Here is a 15,682-nt window from a genome sequence, read left to right on the forward strand (position 1 = left end):
GAAGTGTTCTTGAAACCTATTTTCTCTCTGCCGTCCTCGCCTTCTGCATCCCCTCGACGCCACAGCAAAGGTTGTGGCACATGAGGATCCTGAGGAACAACAAGCCAGTTTAGTTCAGTGGGCACACACACACACACACACACACACACACACACACACACACACACACACACACACAGGCGGTGAGGGGGTGTCGGGGCGTCGGCTTTAATGAGAATTATTTGATCTCCTGCAGAAGCTTCTTGTTAATAATCCCTAATTATCATGTTGCTTTTTTTTTTTTACACCTACACAGTAAAACAAAGTTGTTGACTGTGAAGTGTGTTTCTTCCCAGCGTGACGGGATTAGAGAGGAAGGTGCAGCAGCAAGTATGCACTCATCAATGTATGCAACAGCAGCAGGCGCCCGGTGTGCGATACGAGTTACACAATGTGGAACCGCGATAAAGACCGGCCGGCGTTAGGATCCATCATGCAGTAAACTGAGCCGCTTTGGTTTCCTCACTTCCTCTGCTAGACTGCAGGAATGCCAGATTGTGATCATAAGTTATTATCCACTGCAATGCATGAGGGAGAAAAACATCATATTCACACGTCATAAGGGCTGTGAGTCAGCACATCCTAAAACTACAGGTCCAGTTTTACCAAAGGGTCGTGAGCCCGCTGCAGCTGATGCACCGATCAATAGCCATTACATTGCTTGTTCCACACAGCCTGAACAGTCCTTTCTGCCCTGCTCCTCGCTGCGATGTGGATGAAACCGAGCAGCCGATCTCAGAGTTCTGACAGCAGCAGCAGATCCCGACAGCGGGGGATAATCAATCAAGACCACTATCTGAGATTTACAGAACAAAACCCATTAGTCTGTGCTCCAAGTGTAAATCCATCCCCTGGTGAGCCGCGCTGCCGGTACGACGGCCCTTCAGCCTCCACAGGGATGTTTTTCATCCAGCAACACGCTCATGCTTCTTGGAAAGGTGCGATTGGCCGATTGGGATCCATAAAGACAAATTACTGCGTTGGCCTCAGTGTGTGACAACACTGAGTACTGACAGTCTTCACTTCTCTGAAGACTGAAGCTGAGAGCCGGTGACGCCGGTCCTGTGATGCTGCATGCGATTCATTTAAGCAGCTTCTTGAACTCGGCTGTGGCAATTTCCAAAGCTTTCTTTTAGATAATGGAAATAAGCGTTCTATAATTTATTCGTTTCAGTCACATGCTGTCGTCACACACTGCCTTATTTTCCAGATCTACGATATATTAAAGTGGGAAAAAAAGTCTCTCATTCTCTTCTGACTTTGGAAATATTAGTTAAACTGTTGTGGATTATCCAAACATCAGCTTTGGCAATTGTAAATGTGAATTATGTCGTTGAATGAGGGTGAAATGAGTTATTTGGGGAAGAGGCTTGATTTACCTCCCATCTGTCTGTGCACGTGTTTGCTTCTGTTCAGCTGTGGCGACGCTCCCGGAGTCCATGTTGAAAGAGGGCACGACCCCCCACTGTTGTGCTGAGAGAGACTTCATTACCGAGCTAATGAACAGCGCTAATCAGCAGAGAGCAGACTCTCCGTCTCCATCATCACTCAGATGTGATGAACCTCTGCAAGTCTTGCTCAAGAGATGGGATACGAGCGTGCAGCCTTCTGCAAACTGCAAACTGTTTAAGAATGCAGATGCTGATGTTTCTACATGCATACAGTTAGTTAAAATGTGCTCATATGAAACATGTTGCTATCTGTTGCTATCCGGCTACATAAAGGATCCCAAAAGAGTCGTTAAAGTCAGATTATTTTCCAAATACTCCAATTAGTTCTCCACTTCTGAAAGAAAGTGCCGTCTGATTGCATGATGTCATGCCTGTTTGATCGTGGTTCAAATCCCGCTCCTCTCGCCTGGAGACATGCTACTGTTCATTGTGCGCCAAATAAACAAGGCTTAGTGATGTGCGAACTGCCATGACCACATCCATGAACGGGATAATAAATCAGTAAATCTTTAATGAAGCATATCATCTCTCTCCCCCTGCAGCAAAGAGAGACTCTTCTGTGGTGCGTTTTCTGGCGTGACTATGGCTTATTAACTCTATTAGCCCGGGAACACTTAAGGCTGCTCCTTCCAAAGGAGCTATTCATTTGTAGTTAGCTCATTAACGTATTAATCTGTAAAAGACCCACAGTGGCACTTTAGACCACTATCTGTCCATTAGGACGAGAGGAGACTCACACGTCTGCATCAGAAGGTAGGTCAGCACGTCTTCTCTGTCCTGAGACCGACGAGAAGAGATGTTATTTTTATGTTTTACTGTGTTTAGTGAAACTTTTAGGACCAGGAAAGAGTTTAAAATGGAAGGTTGGAGACTTAAAAACATTCCCACCGCTGTAGCTTTGGTGTTGCTCTGCGGTACGGCTGCTGTTGGTGCTGCTGTCGAGGCAGCCTGCCTCACAAAGCTGTGAGGAGTCATAAACACAAACAGGTTAACCATCTCAGAGGAGTAAATGCGTGGGTAAACACTTCCTGCGATTGAGCCGGAGGGATGCGCCGGGAATGAGTGTGAGTCTTACAGCCATGAAGGTACAATCCTCTCTCGGTAACAAACACCATCTGTCAGGCACACAGAGCGAAGACACCTCCGGCTTCGCTCACACACTCTGCACGTTGTGGCTAAAGCTCTCTGTTAGCGTGAAGCCACTGGCGGGGATGGTCGTTCGTTGCCATCCTGTCAAAGAAGATAATCTTCTAGATATGACAAGATGGGAAGATTTACCAGTCCATCAATGTTCGTCTGTTATTTCTCAGCAGAAGGACAAATATATTAACTTTTCTTGTCTCTCCTTGCATATACCCCAAGGAAACAGCTGCCTGTGTGTGTGTGTGTGTGTGTGTGTGTGTGTGTGTGTGTGTGTGTGTGTGTGTGTGTGTGTGTGTGTGTGTGTGTGTGTGTGTGTGTGTGTGTGTGTGTGTGTGTGTGTGTGAACCTGAACCCCAAGGGAAAGTAAACTCTGAAAGCTATTTTAAATTCACAGCTGCTAGTTTTGTGGAATTTTTTAATAAGAAAATGGAGCGTAATGTAAGTTGTGAATTCTTCCTCTACATGGGCGTGTGCACACACACACACACACACACACACACACAGATAGAGGGAGAGAGATTCAAAGACATTTAAAGAGGTGAGATGTATGGCATGAGAAGACTCCAATCAGCAGATTTTGAATTTAGGGCTGAAGGGCACTGGAGCAAAATCTGTTCTCCCCATCTATCAACGTCCAGTGTAATATGCAGTATATATATATTCTGAAATGCAGTTGTATAAAACACTTCTGTGGTCCTTTTTACCACTCGGCTGTTCAAAGGACTGCGTGGTATTGTGTAGATGATGACCTTGAACCTGACATTGGTACAGGTTCATGTATGACTCGTGTGCACCAGGATGCTGACGGTCTGCTGGTGTTTCTGCATGTTGCATGTCGGAGGCATGGAGACAACTTCTCTCCAAAAGCCAAAAAGACCATGAAGGTGCGTGCACATTCCTGAAATGAGCGGCTGCTCGCGCATCATATGGCCAACCTGCACCAGTGTTACCAGGATTTCTCTGGATGGACCCCACGCACTCTGCAGGCTGCTGACGCGGCACACACCTGCCCGTCACATGAGGAAACGTGCATGCCGGAGAGATGAGAGAACTTAAGGACGATGTGCAGCAAACTGAGGTCTGAGAGAGGACAGAAGGTCAGAAGCAGAGGTGGAAGACAGTTACAACAACGGAGGGCTGATACCAGAGAGCACGATGATGTGATCGTACAGGACAAGATGGAACACACAGGCTAATATGAGAATCCAATGTCCAGGGCTCCGGTTCAGAGAGGACGATTGCAACACACAAACCTATGATTCAATCTACCGTGAGAGACAGGAGTTAAGCTGCCGGGTCGGGATTTGGTTCTCTTGTTCGCTGCCAGGTTGGCTAGAACCAATCCCACCCCTTGATCTTCCAGTACGAGGTCCTGGACTGAGCCGGGTCCTCTTGGGACTGGCGTGCGCAGAGGCCGGCTGGCCAGCAGATGTACTGGCTTTGTCCCGGTGCGGATATTACCAGTTGGACTGCCATTTCCCTTCAGCCTTTCATCTGGAGCTCAAGGAGCTGAGCGAGAGCTCCGCAGGGCAGCGTTGGGTTGGAGGAGGAGGAACAAGAGGATCAGAGGCAGCTTTGCTGGACAGCAACATGGTCTGGTTTGAGGATGGATGTGGGAGGAGTGAGTCACATTTTCACTCAGATATGCAGAGTCATCTATTTGTTCTATGTGACGTTGTGACATTGCGTAATTTCAAACACGTCTCTTGACAAAATCTGTAAATGATTTTGAGAAATATCACGCCCTCTGAAATTAATATGGGGAAAGACATTCTCCAAACAGAACTAATAAATGGATAATCCTCCAGACGCTTATGTGCCAGAACCCATTTGTTAGCACTTAAACTACACATCGGATATTCTGTTTTATTATAATCACGGTCAAACCCATTTTTATTCTAAGTTTTCACATTTGTGATCAACCGTCTCCCGTTCCCCGCCGTGCACATCCATCTCCGTTTTATACCATCTTCCACCTTCCTCCATCTTTTCAGTGAGCTCATTTTTCTTCCTTACTCGGCGTTTTCTGCCCTGTGGTTTTTATGGCACCTTGAGAGCAGATTAGCTTGAAGGGCTCCCTCGGACGTGGTCATCAGAGGAGAGTGCTTCTCATTAGTCATCGTTTCCTTTCAGCATCAGTGAGGCCTTTGTGATTGAACCTCTCCAGCGCACCTTTGGGGCGTTTTCAGAACACACAGGATCTCTGGTGTGGCAACAGGTGATAAACTACAGGAAGTGGTGGGAGTTACTACCTCGGAAGTTAGTGAAAAGGAATTTTGTATGGTTGCTATGAAGTTTACCAGCAAAGGAAGCAGGAATGCTAGCAACGCGGGGCTCTGGTAGCATGTAGGCACATAAAAGACTTAACTACAGTAGCACAGAAGTAGCTGTTATTCACCACTATAACAAGAAATCCCGACGTGGAGATTTCCAAGTAGTAAATGGCATTTTAAAGATGGTGTCCAGACTCATAAAGTGTTCTTTATTGAAAGCTGCAAATTCAATAGCTATGACTTGTGTTTTATTGTGTGCAAAACACTCCTGCACACTCGCCTTCCCCCCGGGGCTTTGGCCCAACCTTTGGCTTGTCAGTGGGACCATTTTAATCAGCAGTGAATGGATCGTGGAAATGACACTAACGGGCCGACCGAAAGCTGAGCGACTCCGGGATGGCTCCTGTTTATTTGGGCTTGATTAATGCTCATATCGGGGCTTCTCTGCTGGGGGTTGGGGTGGGAAAGGGGTCGGACGATGGGGAGGGGAGCCGAGCTGCGTGAGTGACCCTCTTGACTTCCTCGACTCGTCTGGAGCTCGGCCCCGGCTGCTAACGCAGGAACCGGCATTCCTTCGGTAACTCGGCACTGAGCAAATAAAGGCAGACATTCCTCTGATATTGAAAAATACAGTAGAAGGATAAGCGGGGATGAGTCTGATCCTCTGTGTCTCAGCTCAGCCTGGTATGCAGGGGGAAAAACAGACTGGGAGAGAAAGCATGGCCGGACTCGGAGAGGGATTTTCCCAGACAGGTACTTCCATCTCAAACTGAAAAGATGCAAACTTTGGTTTTAAAGCAAAACCAGGATCAGAGTATCTGTTTCAGATAGCAGACGCGCATTAGCATTGCACGACGGTCAGATAATGGAGCTCAGTAGCGAGGAGCCAATGTTTTGCATTGACTCCATGCAGTGTGTGTGTGTGTGCATCACAGCGCTATGCATGCAGGACAAGTCACTTCATTAAAGTGCCCGCCCTATTGACCAGTGTTGAGAGCGACAAAGCCCCCGCTCCCTTATCCATCATTGATGTGGCAATTAGAGCTGAACCTGGGACAGACTGTCGGGCCGCTGGGCTGGAAGGGCGCTGACCTTTCACTGCTTCAGCTGATCACAGATCAGACGGGAAGGGCCACCGACAGAAGACTTGGACTCTTGTGCACCGCTCTAAGTAACTTGATTCTCAAACTGCAGTCGGTTACGCAAGCACGAGTTCACATCAAAGTGTTTGACTCGCCCCCTCAAAATCAAACATTTATAACATCACAACTTCTTCTTTTTTTATCCCACACAGATTTCTGACTTTGAAGTTGAAAAGGCAAGTATCACTTAGATTATTTTAATTCAGAGCAGCTCGTCACACGGAGCAACACAACCTGCATCACATTCTCTGCATCTCACTGGCGTGTGGGCGCCGCCGCCGCCGCCCGATGGTCGCGTCCAAAAGACGGTTCATGCACACTCGAGCCTCTTTTTCGTACTTCCGCCCCGACAGCCTCGAGTGTCTCTTGAACATTACCAGCGAGCTCTGAAGGGCTGAGCGTGTCATCGGCGTCTCAATACCGACGGCACGACTGCACACGACACCGGAGGGAGGAACTGTGAAAGCATCCGGCTCTAAACGTCCGCACTGCTTGGTTGACTCCAGCGGGCAGTGGAGGGATCCATGTGTGAAATGTTATGTCAGGAGACTCACGCGGTGACGGCGTCGCTCCACTGTTACCTAACGTGCACTTCCTGTTGCCTGTAGTGGACGGCTGTGACAGGAGGGGAGGGGCCAAAGAGCAGAAGAATACGAGTTCATCTCTGCGACTTTCACGCTTCTCCGTCTGCAAGGACGACCCGACAACTGCCAACGCCGAGAGGCATCTGGTGTTTGAGTGCACGCAGGTGGAGTGTTAGGTGTGTGTTTGTGTGTGACTGAACACTTATGACATCCAACATGTGGTGTGTGTGTGTGTGAGTGTGTGTGTGTGTGTCAGCCTGCGGGTTGCACTGGGCCTTTAACTTGCTCTCCTGCATCGAGGCTGCTTTCTCCTCAGGATTCCCCTCCATCTGGAGACTCTGTCTCATTGACTGGTGGAGGTCACTGTCCTCCCAGGGCCCATTCCGCCTATTTGTTTCTGTGTGTGTGTGTGTGTGTGTGTGTGTGTGTGTGTGTGTGTTTGTGTGTGTCTATAGAGGAATAAATCTTAATCTTGCCAAGGAGCTTAATAGTCCAGTGCAGCCAAGAATGGCACCGGGCGGATTCCTTCGCGCTGGTCCCCGCTCTGCAGTTGCCATGCTGCGATGCTCGTTGCTAGGTTAGCTGCAGGCTAATGTGTACCCCACCGGCGCCCCTGTGTTCCCCCCCTTTAACCCCTCGTGGCCCGCTGGGGACCCTGAGCCCCAGATAGGTTGCCTGTGAACCGGAGGGACAGTTCCCAGAGAAATTAGTTTGTGTGTGTGTGTGTGTGTGTGTGTGTGTGTGTGTGTGTGTGTGTGTGTGTTTCTTAGAAAAGGGAGATTAGTTTGACGGCGCGAGGAGCCCCTGTCTTACACCACATAAAGAGAGTCGTGGACAAAAACAGCACAGAGATGGATGGCTATGGACTGTGTGAATGCATCCTTCCCTTCTCTCCACCCACCAGCCTTACCCCTCTTTGTAAGGAAGTGTGTGTGAAAGGAGATAAGGAAACGTCCAGAATACTCTGGAAAGGTGAACGTCTGTGAGTGCAAAAGAGTTAAAGAGTAAACTTAAACATTAAACATCAGCATTCTCCAGCTGGACGCCCATGATCACGAGCCGTGGCCTCCGAGAGCAGCATCGGCCTTTTATTGGTGTCCAAAGGTCTGATGGGAAGCTGACTGATGGCTCTGTGTCCTTGCAATGCCGCCGTCACCACAGAATAAGAAGGGACTTGTCTGGGCTCAGTGTGCATGGACTCATGTGTTCAAGTCCTGTATTGTGGGAAATGATGAAAGTGCTTCACCACCAAGGAGTTAGAAAGGCCACAGCATGGATGTTTAGTCTGTGTATCAGTGATGTAAAGACCATCAACGCAGCTTATCTGTATGTATAATATGATATTGTAAGGGTGAAATCTACAATTATACAACGTTTGAATGTCTTTGATATATGAGCTTATGACAAAAGAGAGAATATCTGTCTTCTCTCTCTTCCCTTAGCAAACCAAGATCCAGGTTGGATCAGAAGAGAAAGCTCTGTTCCTATTACTGACGGAGACTAATGGTAAAAGTCATTTCTACTGACTTCACTGCCTTTGAAAAACGGAGCGCTGGCTCCAACGCCGCACAGACATATTGGCTAGCGCATGAATATCTTGTTTTACAGCAAATAGGGATTGATCCAGCGGATCAACAGTGTCATCATTCAGCCGCCTGGCAGAGCGGTCCCAGGAGACGAACAGCTGCTCGTGCACACAAGTCCTGAACTCGTGCTGGAAAACAAGCGCACAGTGAGGAGAGAGGCGGCTCGCCGATGTCACCACGTCTCCCTGCTCATTTCAAACACGGACGATCGGCGTATGTGCGAGCACCACGAGCACCACGGGCACCACGAGCACCACGGGCACCATGAGCACCACGGGCACCACGAGCACCACGGGCACCATGAGCACCACGAGCACCACGGGCACCATGAGCACCACGAGCACCACGGGCACCATGAGCACCACGGGCACCACGAGCACCACGGGCACCACGTGCACCACGGGCACCACGGGCACCACAGGCATGCGTAAATGTTTTTACGGCTGTGTGCACGCTCACATTTATGTGTCTGCCTGTGTGAGGGGAAAAAAAACTAAATGTCAAAGGTCATCTCTCTTAATGAAACATGGCTGTGAGGCAAATGCAGTGGCCTTGTCAAAACCAGCCCCCGAGCTGCTTTACAGCCCCCCCCCCCCCCCTCCTGCATCCGTCTCCCATCAACTGCTTAGCAGGGAGAAGACCCTGAAGGTCAAGGCGGGGAGGGAGGAAGATGGTGAGAAGGAGAGTGTGGAGGAAGTTACTGACCTGCACCACACTCCCTCCATGTGCCATAAATCAGAGCTCCACCTTCTGACCGGCTCTGTAAGTGTACGCAGCAGGAAGAAGAGTGAAAACTGCCGCTGCTGCTTTCCAGCGTGTGATGAACACGTTTTCTATTCACCGATTTAACTTCTGCACACGGGGAAGTTACAGCGGTCGGTTGCGGTGTAATCAAACTGAGTCACGACGTCACAATTCATGAAAATCATGAACACAATTGAGTTGAGTAGAGCACATGTATGTTTATAATGACTGTAAATCAGTGTTGACACTGGACAAGTTGCCTTGTCATCTTGACAGCATGTAGTGTGGCAACCCGCTAATCCCAGAATATAGGAGCACCAATCCTCTCTGGATTACAACTCTGCAGCAACACAGCAGACTCGCACCGACCCACACGACACAAAAGGACCATAGATTCCAGGTTTAACTTGGCTGACGTATCCCAATAAACCCTTTGCCCCTGCAGTGAGTGTGAGTATGTGTGAGTATGCTTCTGTGCGTTCATGTATGTTGTGTGCATTTGTGTCGTCTATTCATATATACTAGACCACAGTGTGTATGACATGTTTAGGAAAAGAGAGATTAAGTCCTATCAGTTGAAGACAGAGGGAGGATTGTTTGTGTCTTCCCTTTGCATCGGTTTAATGAGAGAGAGAAAGAGAGAGAGAGAGGGAGAGAGAGAGAGCGAGAGCGAGCCATGGTCGTCATGCTATTTTCTGTCGCTCCTAATTTTTCCAAAAACTCGATGGTCAACATGTTTGTGATTCCTCCCACTCGCCATCCAACCTTCATTCCTTCCTCCCTTCCTCTCTCGCTCATCTTCTAAGCCCTACTCCTCCCTCCCTTCCTCTCTCGCTGCCCTCCCGTCCCTCCCTCTTGGCCACCTCTCCTTCAGCGCCGTGGACGGGCTCGTTCAGAAGCAGCTGTTGTTGCTCCTTGGCCAATGGGACGCGGAGGCTCCACCAAACACACAATCTGCCCATCTGGAGAGGCATTAGTGGCAAAGAGCGCTCAGAACCGTTTCTCACACTCGCCGCCAACACGGAGGTCAACAAGGTGTCAGAAGACAGAACATCCCTCCAGCTGCAGGCCGGGTTGAGCTGCTCCTCTGAACCGTGTCTGGAGTCCTGCATCGGAGTGGCATGACCTCCATCCTCTTCCTCTCCATGAGCTTGTGTTCACTCTTTAATGGCAGATGAAACCTACAATCCATTCTGTATACTGGAATAGGGTTCACATGATTACACACTCCCCAGACGTGAAGGTGTGTCTTCTCGACAGCCCTCTTAGCGCTCCAGTTTTATTTGGCTCTCGGGTTTCTGGCTCTTAGTTTTATCTCTGACTCTCTTTGTTGCCCGTCACAAAGCTTTTTTTTTACCAATCAAATTGCACTCGTCTGGTGGGGACACATGTCTGAGTCTGTGATGAGAGAAGTGTGTCGATGCGTCTTCACGCCGCCTTGAAGTCGCCCGAGGTGAACGACTCCATCTGCTTTGGTTAAAGAGACGATGGGTCTTCATCACGCCGAAGAGGCAAACGAACAGTTTTCCTCCTCAAACCCGCTCCGTCATCTCTCTCAGTCCCTCCCTCCGTTTCTGTTTTTCTGATCCCCACCATCATATTTGGGGGATTTAAACATGAGCCAGTTTATGAAGCACAGCTTAACTGCTAACATGTTCTCGTTGTGACAACAACATCACATCCCGTGGTCATCCCTCCAGATTATTCACTCCTCTGGACCTCGAGATGCTTGTAAAAACATAAAAACTGCAGACTTTACTCTTTTTGTCAAGTTTCTACTGCTTATATTGTTCCAAAGATCACAATGCCTTCCACCTCTCCACATGGAAACAAACAACTTGAGCTGTCGTCAATGACATTATTGGCTGTTCTGGCAAAGTCCTGCTTCATTAATTAGCCAGTTGGTTAGCCTGCAGTGTGCTGCTGTTGCGTTGGCTCGTTCAAATGCTGTTTTCTGACATTTCCCCAGTGAGACCCATTTCCATTGAAACAATAACAGCAGTCTGATTTGGGATAAATGATGTCTTTGTCTATTGTCCACGGAACAACAAAAACCACCGGCTCTGAAAACGCTGCTCTGTCTCCAGCCGGCCGAGCCCTTTCCACACACACACACACACACACACACACACACATACTCGCGCACACACACACACACACACACACACACACACACACACACACATGCTCGCACACACACACACACACACACACACACATGCACACACAAGTGCACAGTGGGGATGGGCTGCTGTGTGTTTTTACACACATTAGATCATGCCAGGTGTGACAGAAGACACCAGGCTTTGAAAGAGCAATACATGATGCACTTTAATGTTGGTGTAGAAGCGATTTAGTACATTTCATACGGTGATATAATTATATAATATCTGATAACTCCACATGCACCTGGCTGTCAAGTTGCTTGGCACTCGAGTCCCCACACAGACAGCTATTTAATTAGACAACTGCATTGTAGACGGATCGTGTTCCTCACACTGGTGGGAGTTGCACTCGGTGTGTTTTGTGACAGCGACAGCTGAAAGACACTCGGCTCTGGCAGTGATGGTGATAACCAGCCATCTTAACACACCTTATCCTTCACCTCTGTCTCAATTTGATTCTCCCTGTGTGTCACACAAGTCCTGCAAGCCTGTAACTGCCACTCGGGTTAGTCTGACACTGTTGTAGTGATGCAGGTTAACGTTATTGCCAGCTGAGAGCGTGCGGTGCACTTTGCTGTGCTGAGGCTGCTAATCCGACCCATTGATTTATACAGCCGGGCGGGGCCGGGATCCCATGAAGAGGAGCGGGAAGAAGGATGGGTAATGAGCGGGAGGAGCCGTTTCCTTTTGACATTAGAGACATCAACACGACGTCACATCCCAGAGGGACGCGAGCTGAAGAGAGTTGTGTCGCGGTGATGGAGACGCTTGAGAGAAACTGGGAGATCATGAGGTGGAGAGACATGAGTGAAGTCCTCTGCGATGAATGGATTCCACCATGTCAGCAGAAAAGCGTTTGTGTGTGTAACTCCATGTGTGTGTTTGCAGCTCTGTGATTAAAATGGGTGCTTAATGTCGGCGACTCATCAAACTGATTTATCTTTGATTGGCAGTAATGACACAGGACGGGCTGTCCGTTATCTGCTGCTGGAGATTAGACTCCCAGTCAGTCCTCCATCACATGTGTGAGATGATGATGATGATGATGCTGTGTCCCACAGGGCAGATAAACACAGTGTGCACAGGTGTGTAGTGTACAACTTGGACACACAGATGTGAACGTGAGCTGGGAGCTGACCAGTGGTCATGGAGCACGATCAATGCATTCCTGCAAAACACATTATTGGTGCTTTTGACTGCAACACCCACAGCTGTGAATGTAACAGTCATAATCATACTTAATTGTTCATGTCTGATTGTTTTTGAAGACCCTTGAGGTGGTGATTGGATGATGATAAGCCCCTCACACACAGTTTTACAAGCCCAAAGGACATTAAAGAGGATTATCATGATTACAGTGATGAGCTAAACCATTCATCTCTGTCTGCTTCTCTCCTCTCGTCTCTTCCAGTGCACACAGACGCCTCCAGTGAAGGAAAGTCTGCAGGGAGACGTCCCGGCGGTGACGGCCCACGTGAGACCCCTTCCAAGCCCCCCTCAGTGAAGGTGATCGGGGGCTCTTCGTCTGCCAGCTGGGTCCGGCCCTGGAGCCTCGCGCTGCTGTTCGCTGCACTTTGCCTGCAGTGGACCCTGTTCTGATGCCAGAGCCCTGTGTGAACCCCTCCTGCCTCCTCTTAGGAACCTCACACATGCACAGAGTCACTCGTATCATTTACAAAGCATCGCTACTGTCCTCAACGTGCTTGGATGGATGGTAATGCGGGGGAAGCAGCTGTAGGAGACTGGAGACGAGGCTCTTGCAGGGATCTGTTGTCCTGCAGCAGCACCGAGGTGTTTTTTTTTTCACACGCTAATCGTACGCACGCTCATCTATGAAGATTAGACTGCTTTTTCTTGGCCGTGTTGGTGCCAGACGTTTGTGTATCCAGACACCGAGACAGCCTCACAACTCACACACAAACATCCGCTGAGTGGCTGAGAACAACCTGCAGCTTTCTGATTTCACTTAAAAGCGCTTCCACATTTACTCACATACACGTTTCACATGAACAGAACCAACACAACCATCTTCTTTTCCCGCAGTTGGCTTTGACTTTTACTTACTTTGAGGCGAGAAAAAAAATAATCTCATCACTCGTCACGGCCACTGCAGCATTTACGAGTCATGCAGAAGAATTCAGCTCGTTTGAAAACTCTTTTTCTTTTTGGAGGATTAAGGAACGCTTGATAGATGGATAGATGGATCCCAGGAGCCTGTGATATTCTCTAATGACTGTGTACTCTAGCGGGATTAGAACGTAAGGAGTTCACAGGTGGAGCAGTGGCACACTTGCACGACTGAACGCATTGCGCAGACAAACTAGGTGTGTATAGTACGTAACTGTATATAAGTGGAACGACTTGATGGAGTGTTTGAGGTTCTGATTCAACAAAAAGCTCTTAACCGACTGAGCTGGATGGGGTTATCTTTTATTTTCCCTTTTCTATGATGGACTGTGCTTGCCTGCTTCACGCTACGTATAGAATAATGCAAAAATATATATATTTAGCAGGAATGCACATCATTTTCCAATTTAAGCCATTGACAAAAATGGATAAATGTTGGGTGTTTGAACAAAGCCTGTACATTGTTGATTTTACTAATGTGTATTGTGCATCAAGTTTTGTGTGTTTGCTCGTTGAATTGCACATTAATGCATGTATAACCTACCAAGTTATCATTATTATGGTAGGATTAGGCCCTTTTAAGCCTCAAAAACTGTTGCCTTTACCAGGACATCTCACAGGACATCAGGTTGCATCTTCACTCAAAGAAACGCTTGGTACTTGAAATTATAACAAGAGTTGTGCTGCAGATCCATCACAAGCAGATGCAACTACAATTTAACACACACACACACACACACACACACACACACACACACACACACACACACGTTGAATGTTTTTTTACAACGTCGGGTGCATCCATTGTGCAGCATCGTGGTCGCCCTTATGCAAGTCCCTTTTCATGAATTTGTCCTACATTTTGCCAAATAAGCTCCAATGTCTCTTCACTCACTCTTAAGCAGACCATTCCTTTGAATTCCATCAGAATAAAAGCAAATCATTCTTTTAGATGATTCCTCATGGGATGAAGCAAAAGGGAAGTTCAACAAACACACTCAACAAACACACTGTGTGTCCGCTGCAGAGGCTTCCTGTGTGTAGCTGTTGTCTCTCTTCTGGAGATAAGGAAGGTTTATGTGTTGGTACGGAGAAGTATTGTGTGAATGAGGATGAATGTCAATGCCTTGTAGATACTCTATTAAACCTGATTATGCCTAAATGCAGATACAGTATCTAAGCTAAATAGGTCACTTACATGGTCTATGTGCAGTGAAATACCTCTTCCATTAACAAGCATTTATTGTTGACAAGTCTTCTTCTCCCCATTAGTAGTAACTCACCTTTGGCTCTGGCTCAAGGTGGAAGAAGGATGACCCGCTTAACTACTTTCATATAAATACAGTTATCCATTAAAGCATTGCAGAGAAAGGAGCATTTAGCTGTTTACTGTGCCACATCCTGTGTAACCACATTGTTTAGTTCATGTGATTTCCTCCATGTAAGTTTTGCTCATGTCCTTCATCGCACCCACTGATCACCTTCAGTCCTTTACCCTCGCATGTGTATAAATGTACATATGTTAAGTCACCCGCCATTTGTTTTGTGTCTCATTTCCTCTCTTTTGGATCAGTATAGCACGGTGTCGCTGAGCTCGATTAAAGGTGCTCTGCCTCTTTTTCTTTTCTTGTTTCAATCGCCTCTCCTTTAAAGAGTATCAATCACAACAGACTGCTCGGAAAATATGTTTATTAAAAGCCCTGCACACCTGTCGCACGTACTTACTTTCCTGATTGGTCCTCTTGCTAGGACTGTGTGGGACTCTGCAGACTGCTTGATTGACAGGTGTAGGTGTGCAGGCTATTAAAGAGTGCATGCTGAAAACCAGCTCCTGGTGTGTTTGTCTGGTGAAGGAGAAGTTGTGCAGATGGGTTGGAGATGTCTTGACACACAAACATGATCTCATCACTTGCAGACGACACCGCCGACGGTCAGTCTTCAAGATCCGATTTGAGGAACAAATCCACCTGGCCTCCAGCATCGGATGATACTACAAAGTGTATTTTTGAACTGGAGAGACCCAGGCTATCTGTTTCACTGTCTGCAGTCCGTATGCTAAGCTAATCGCCTCCTGGCCCTCTGCTCTAGTTAGCTCACAGACGTTAAGGTCTATACGTGTTACGCTTCTCATGAGAAGGTTAGTATGATATATTTTCATAAAGTTTAGCTACTTCCAACCACGACTTAGTGACTATGATGACATTGCTTCCTGTGTCTGTTTCATGGACCGTGAGTTATGAGGGGGGAGGCAGGGCAAGCCGTCTCCGTCTGACCTTCTCTATTTGCATCCAGGAAGCCTCTTGCTAAACATATCGGTCCGTGTTCGTACCAGGAATAGAGGCGCAGGGGAGTGTGAGAGCGCAGAAGACAGGAACAGCTACTGGAAAGGACGGGCGATCGCGATGACAGCGGTGTCGACAGTCACCGT

General features: G+C 48.0%; 1 protein-coding gene across 2 annotated transcripts in view; it reads left to right on the forward strand.

Moving 5' to 3' along the window:
• The window catches only part of gpc5c (glypican 5c), a 78,531-nt gene extending 63,522 nt beyond the window's left edge, over window positions 1-15,009 (forward strand). For both annotated transcript variants that reach the window (XM_068571588.1, XM_068571589.1), the window contains one exon: window positions 12,539-15,009. In XM_068571588.1, coding sequence (XP_068427689.1) covers window positions 12,539-12,726 — 188 coding nt within the window. In that variant the 3' untranslated portion in view covers window positions 12,727-15,009. The remainder of the gene's footprint in view (window positions 1-12,538) is intronic.
• The last annotated feature ends 673 nt before the right edge of the window (window positions 15,010-15,682 follow it).

Source organism: Clinocottus analis, unplaced genomic scaffold, assembly GCF_023055335.1.
Source record: "Clinocottus analis isolate CAN_PGR_092001 unplaced genomic scaffold, fCliAna1.0.p SCAF_11, whole genome shotgun sequence".
Classification (NCBI taxonomy): Eukaryota; Metazoa; Chordata; class Actinopteri; order Perciformes; family Cottidae; genus Clinocottus; species Clinocottus analis.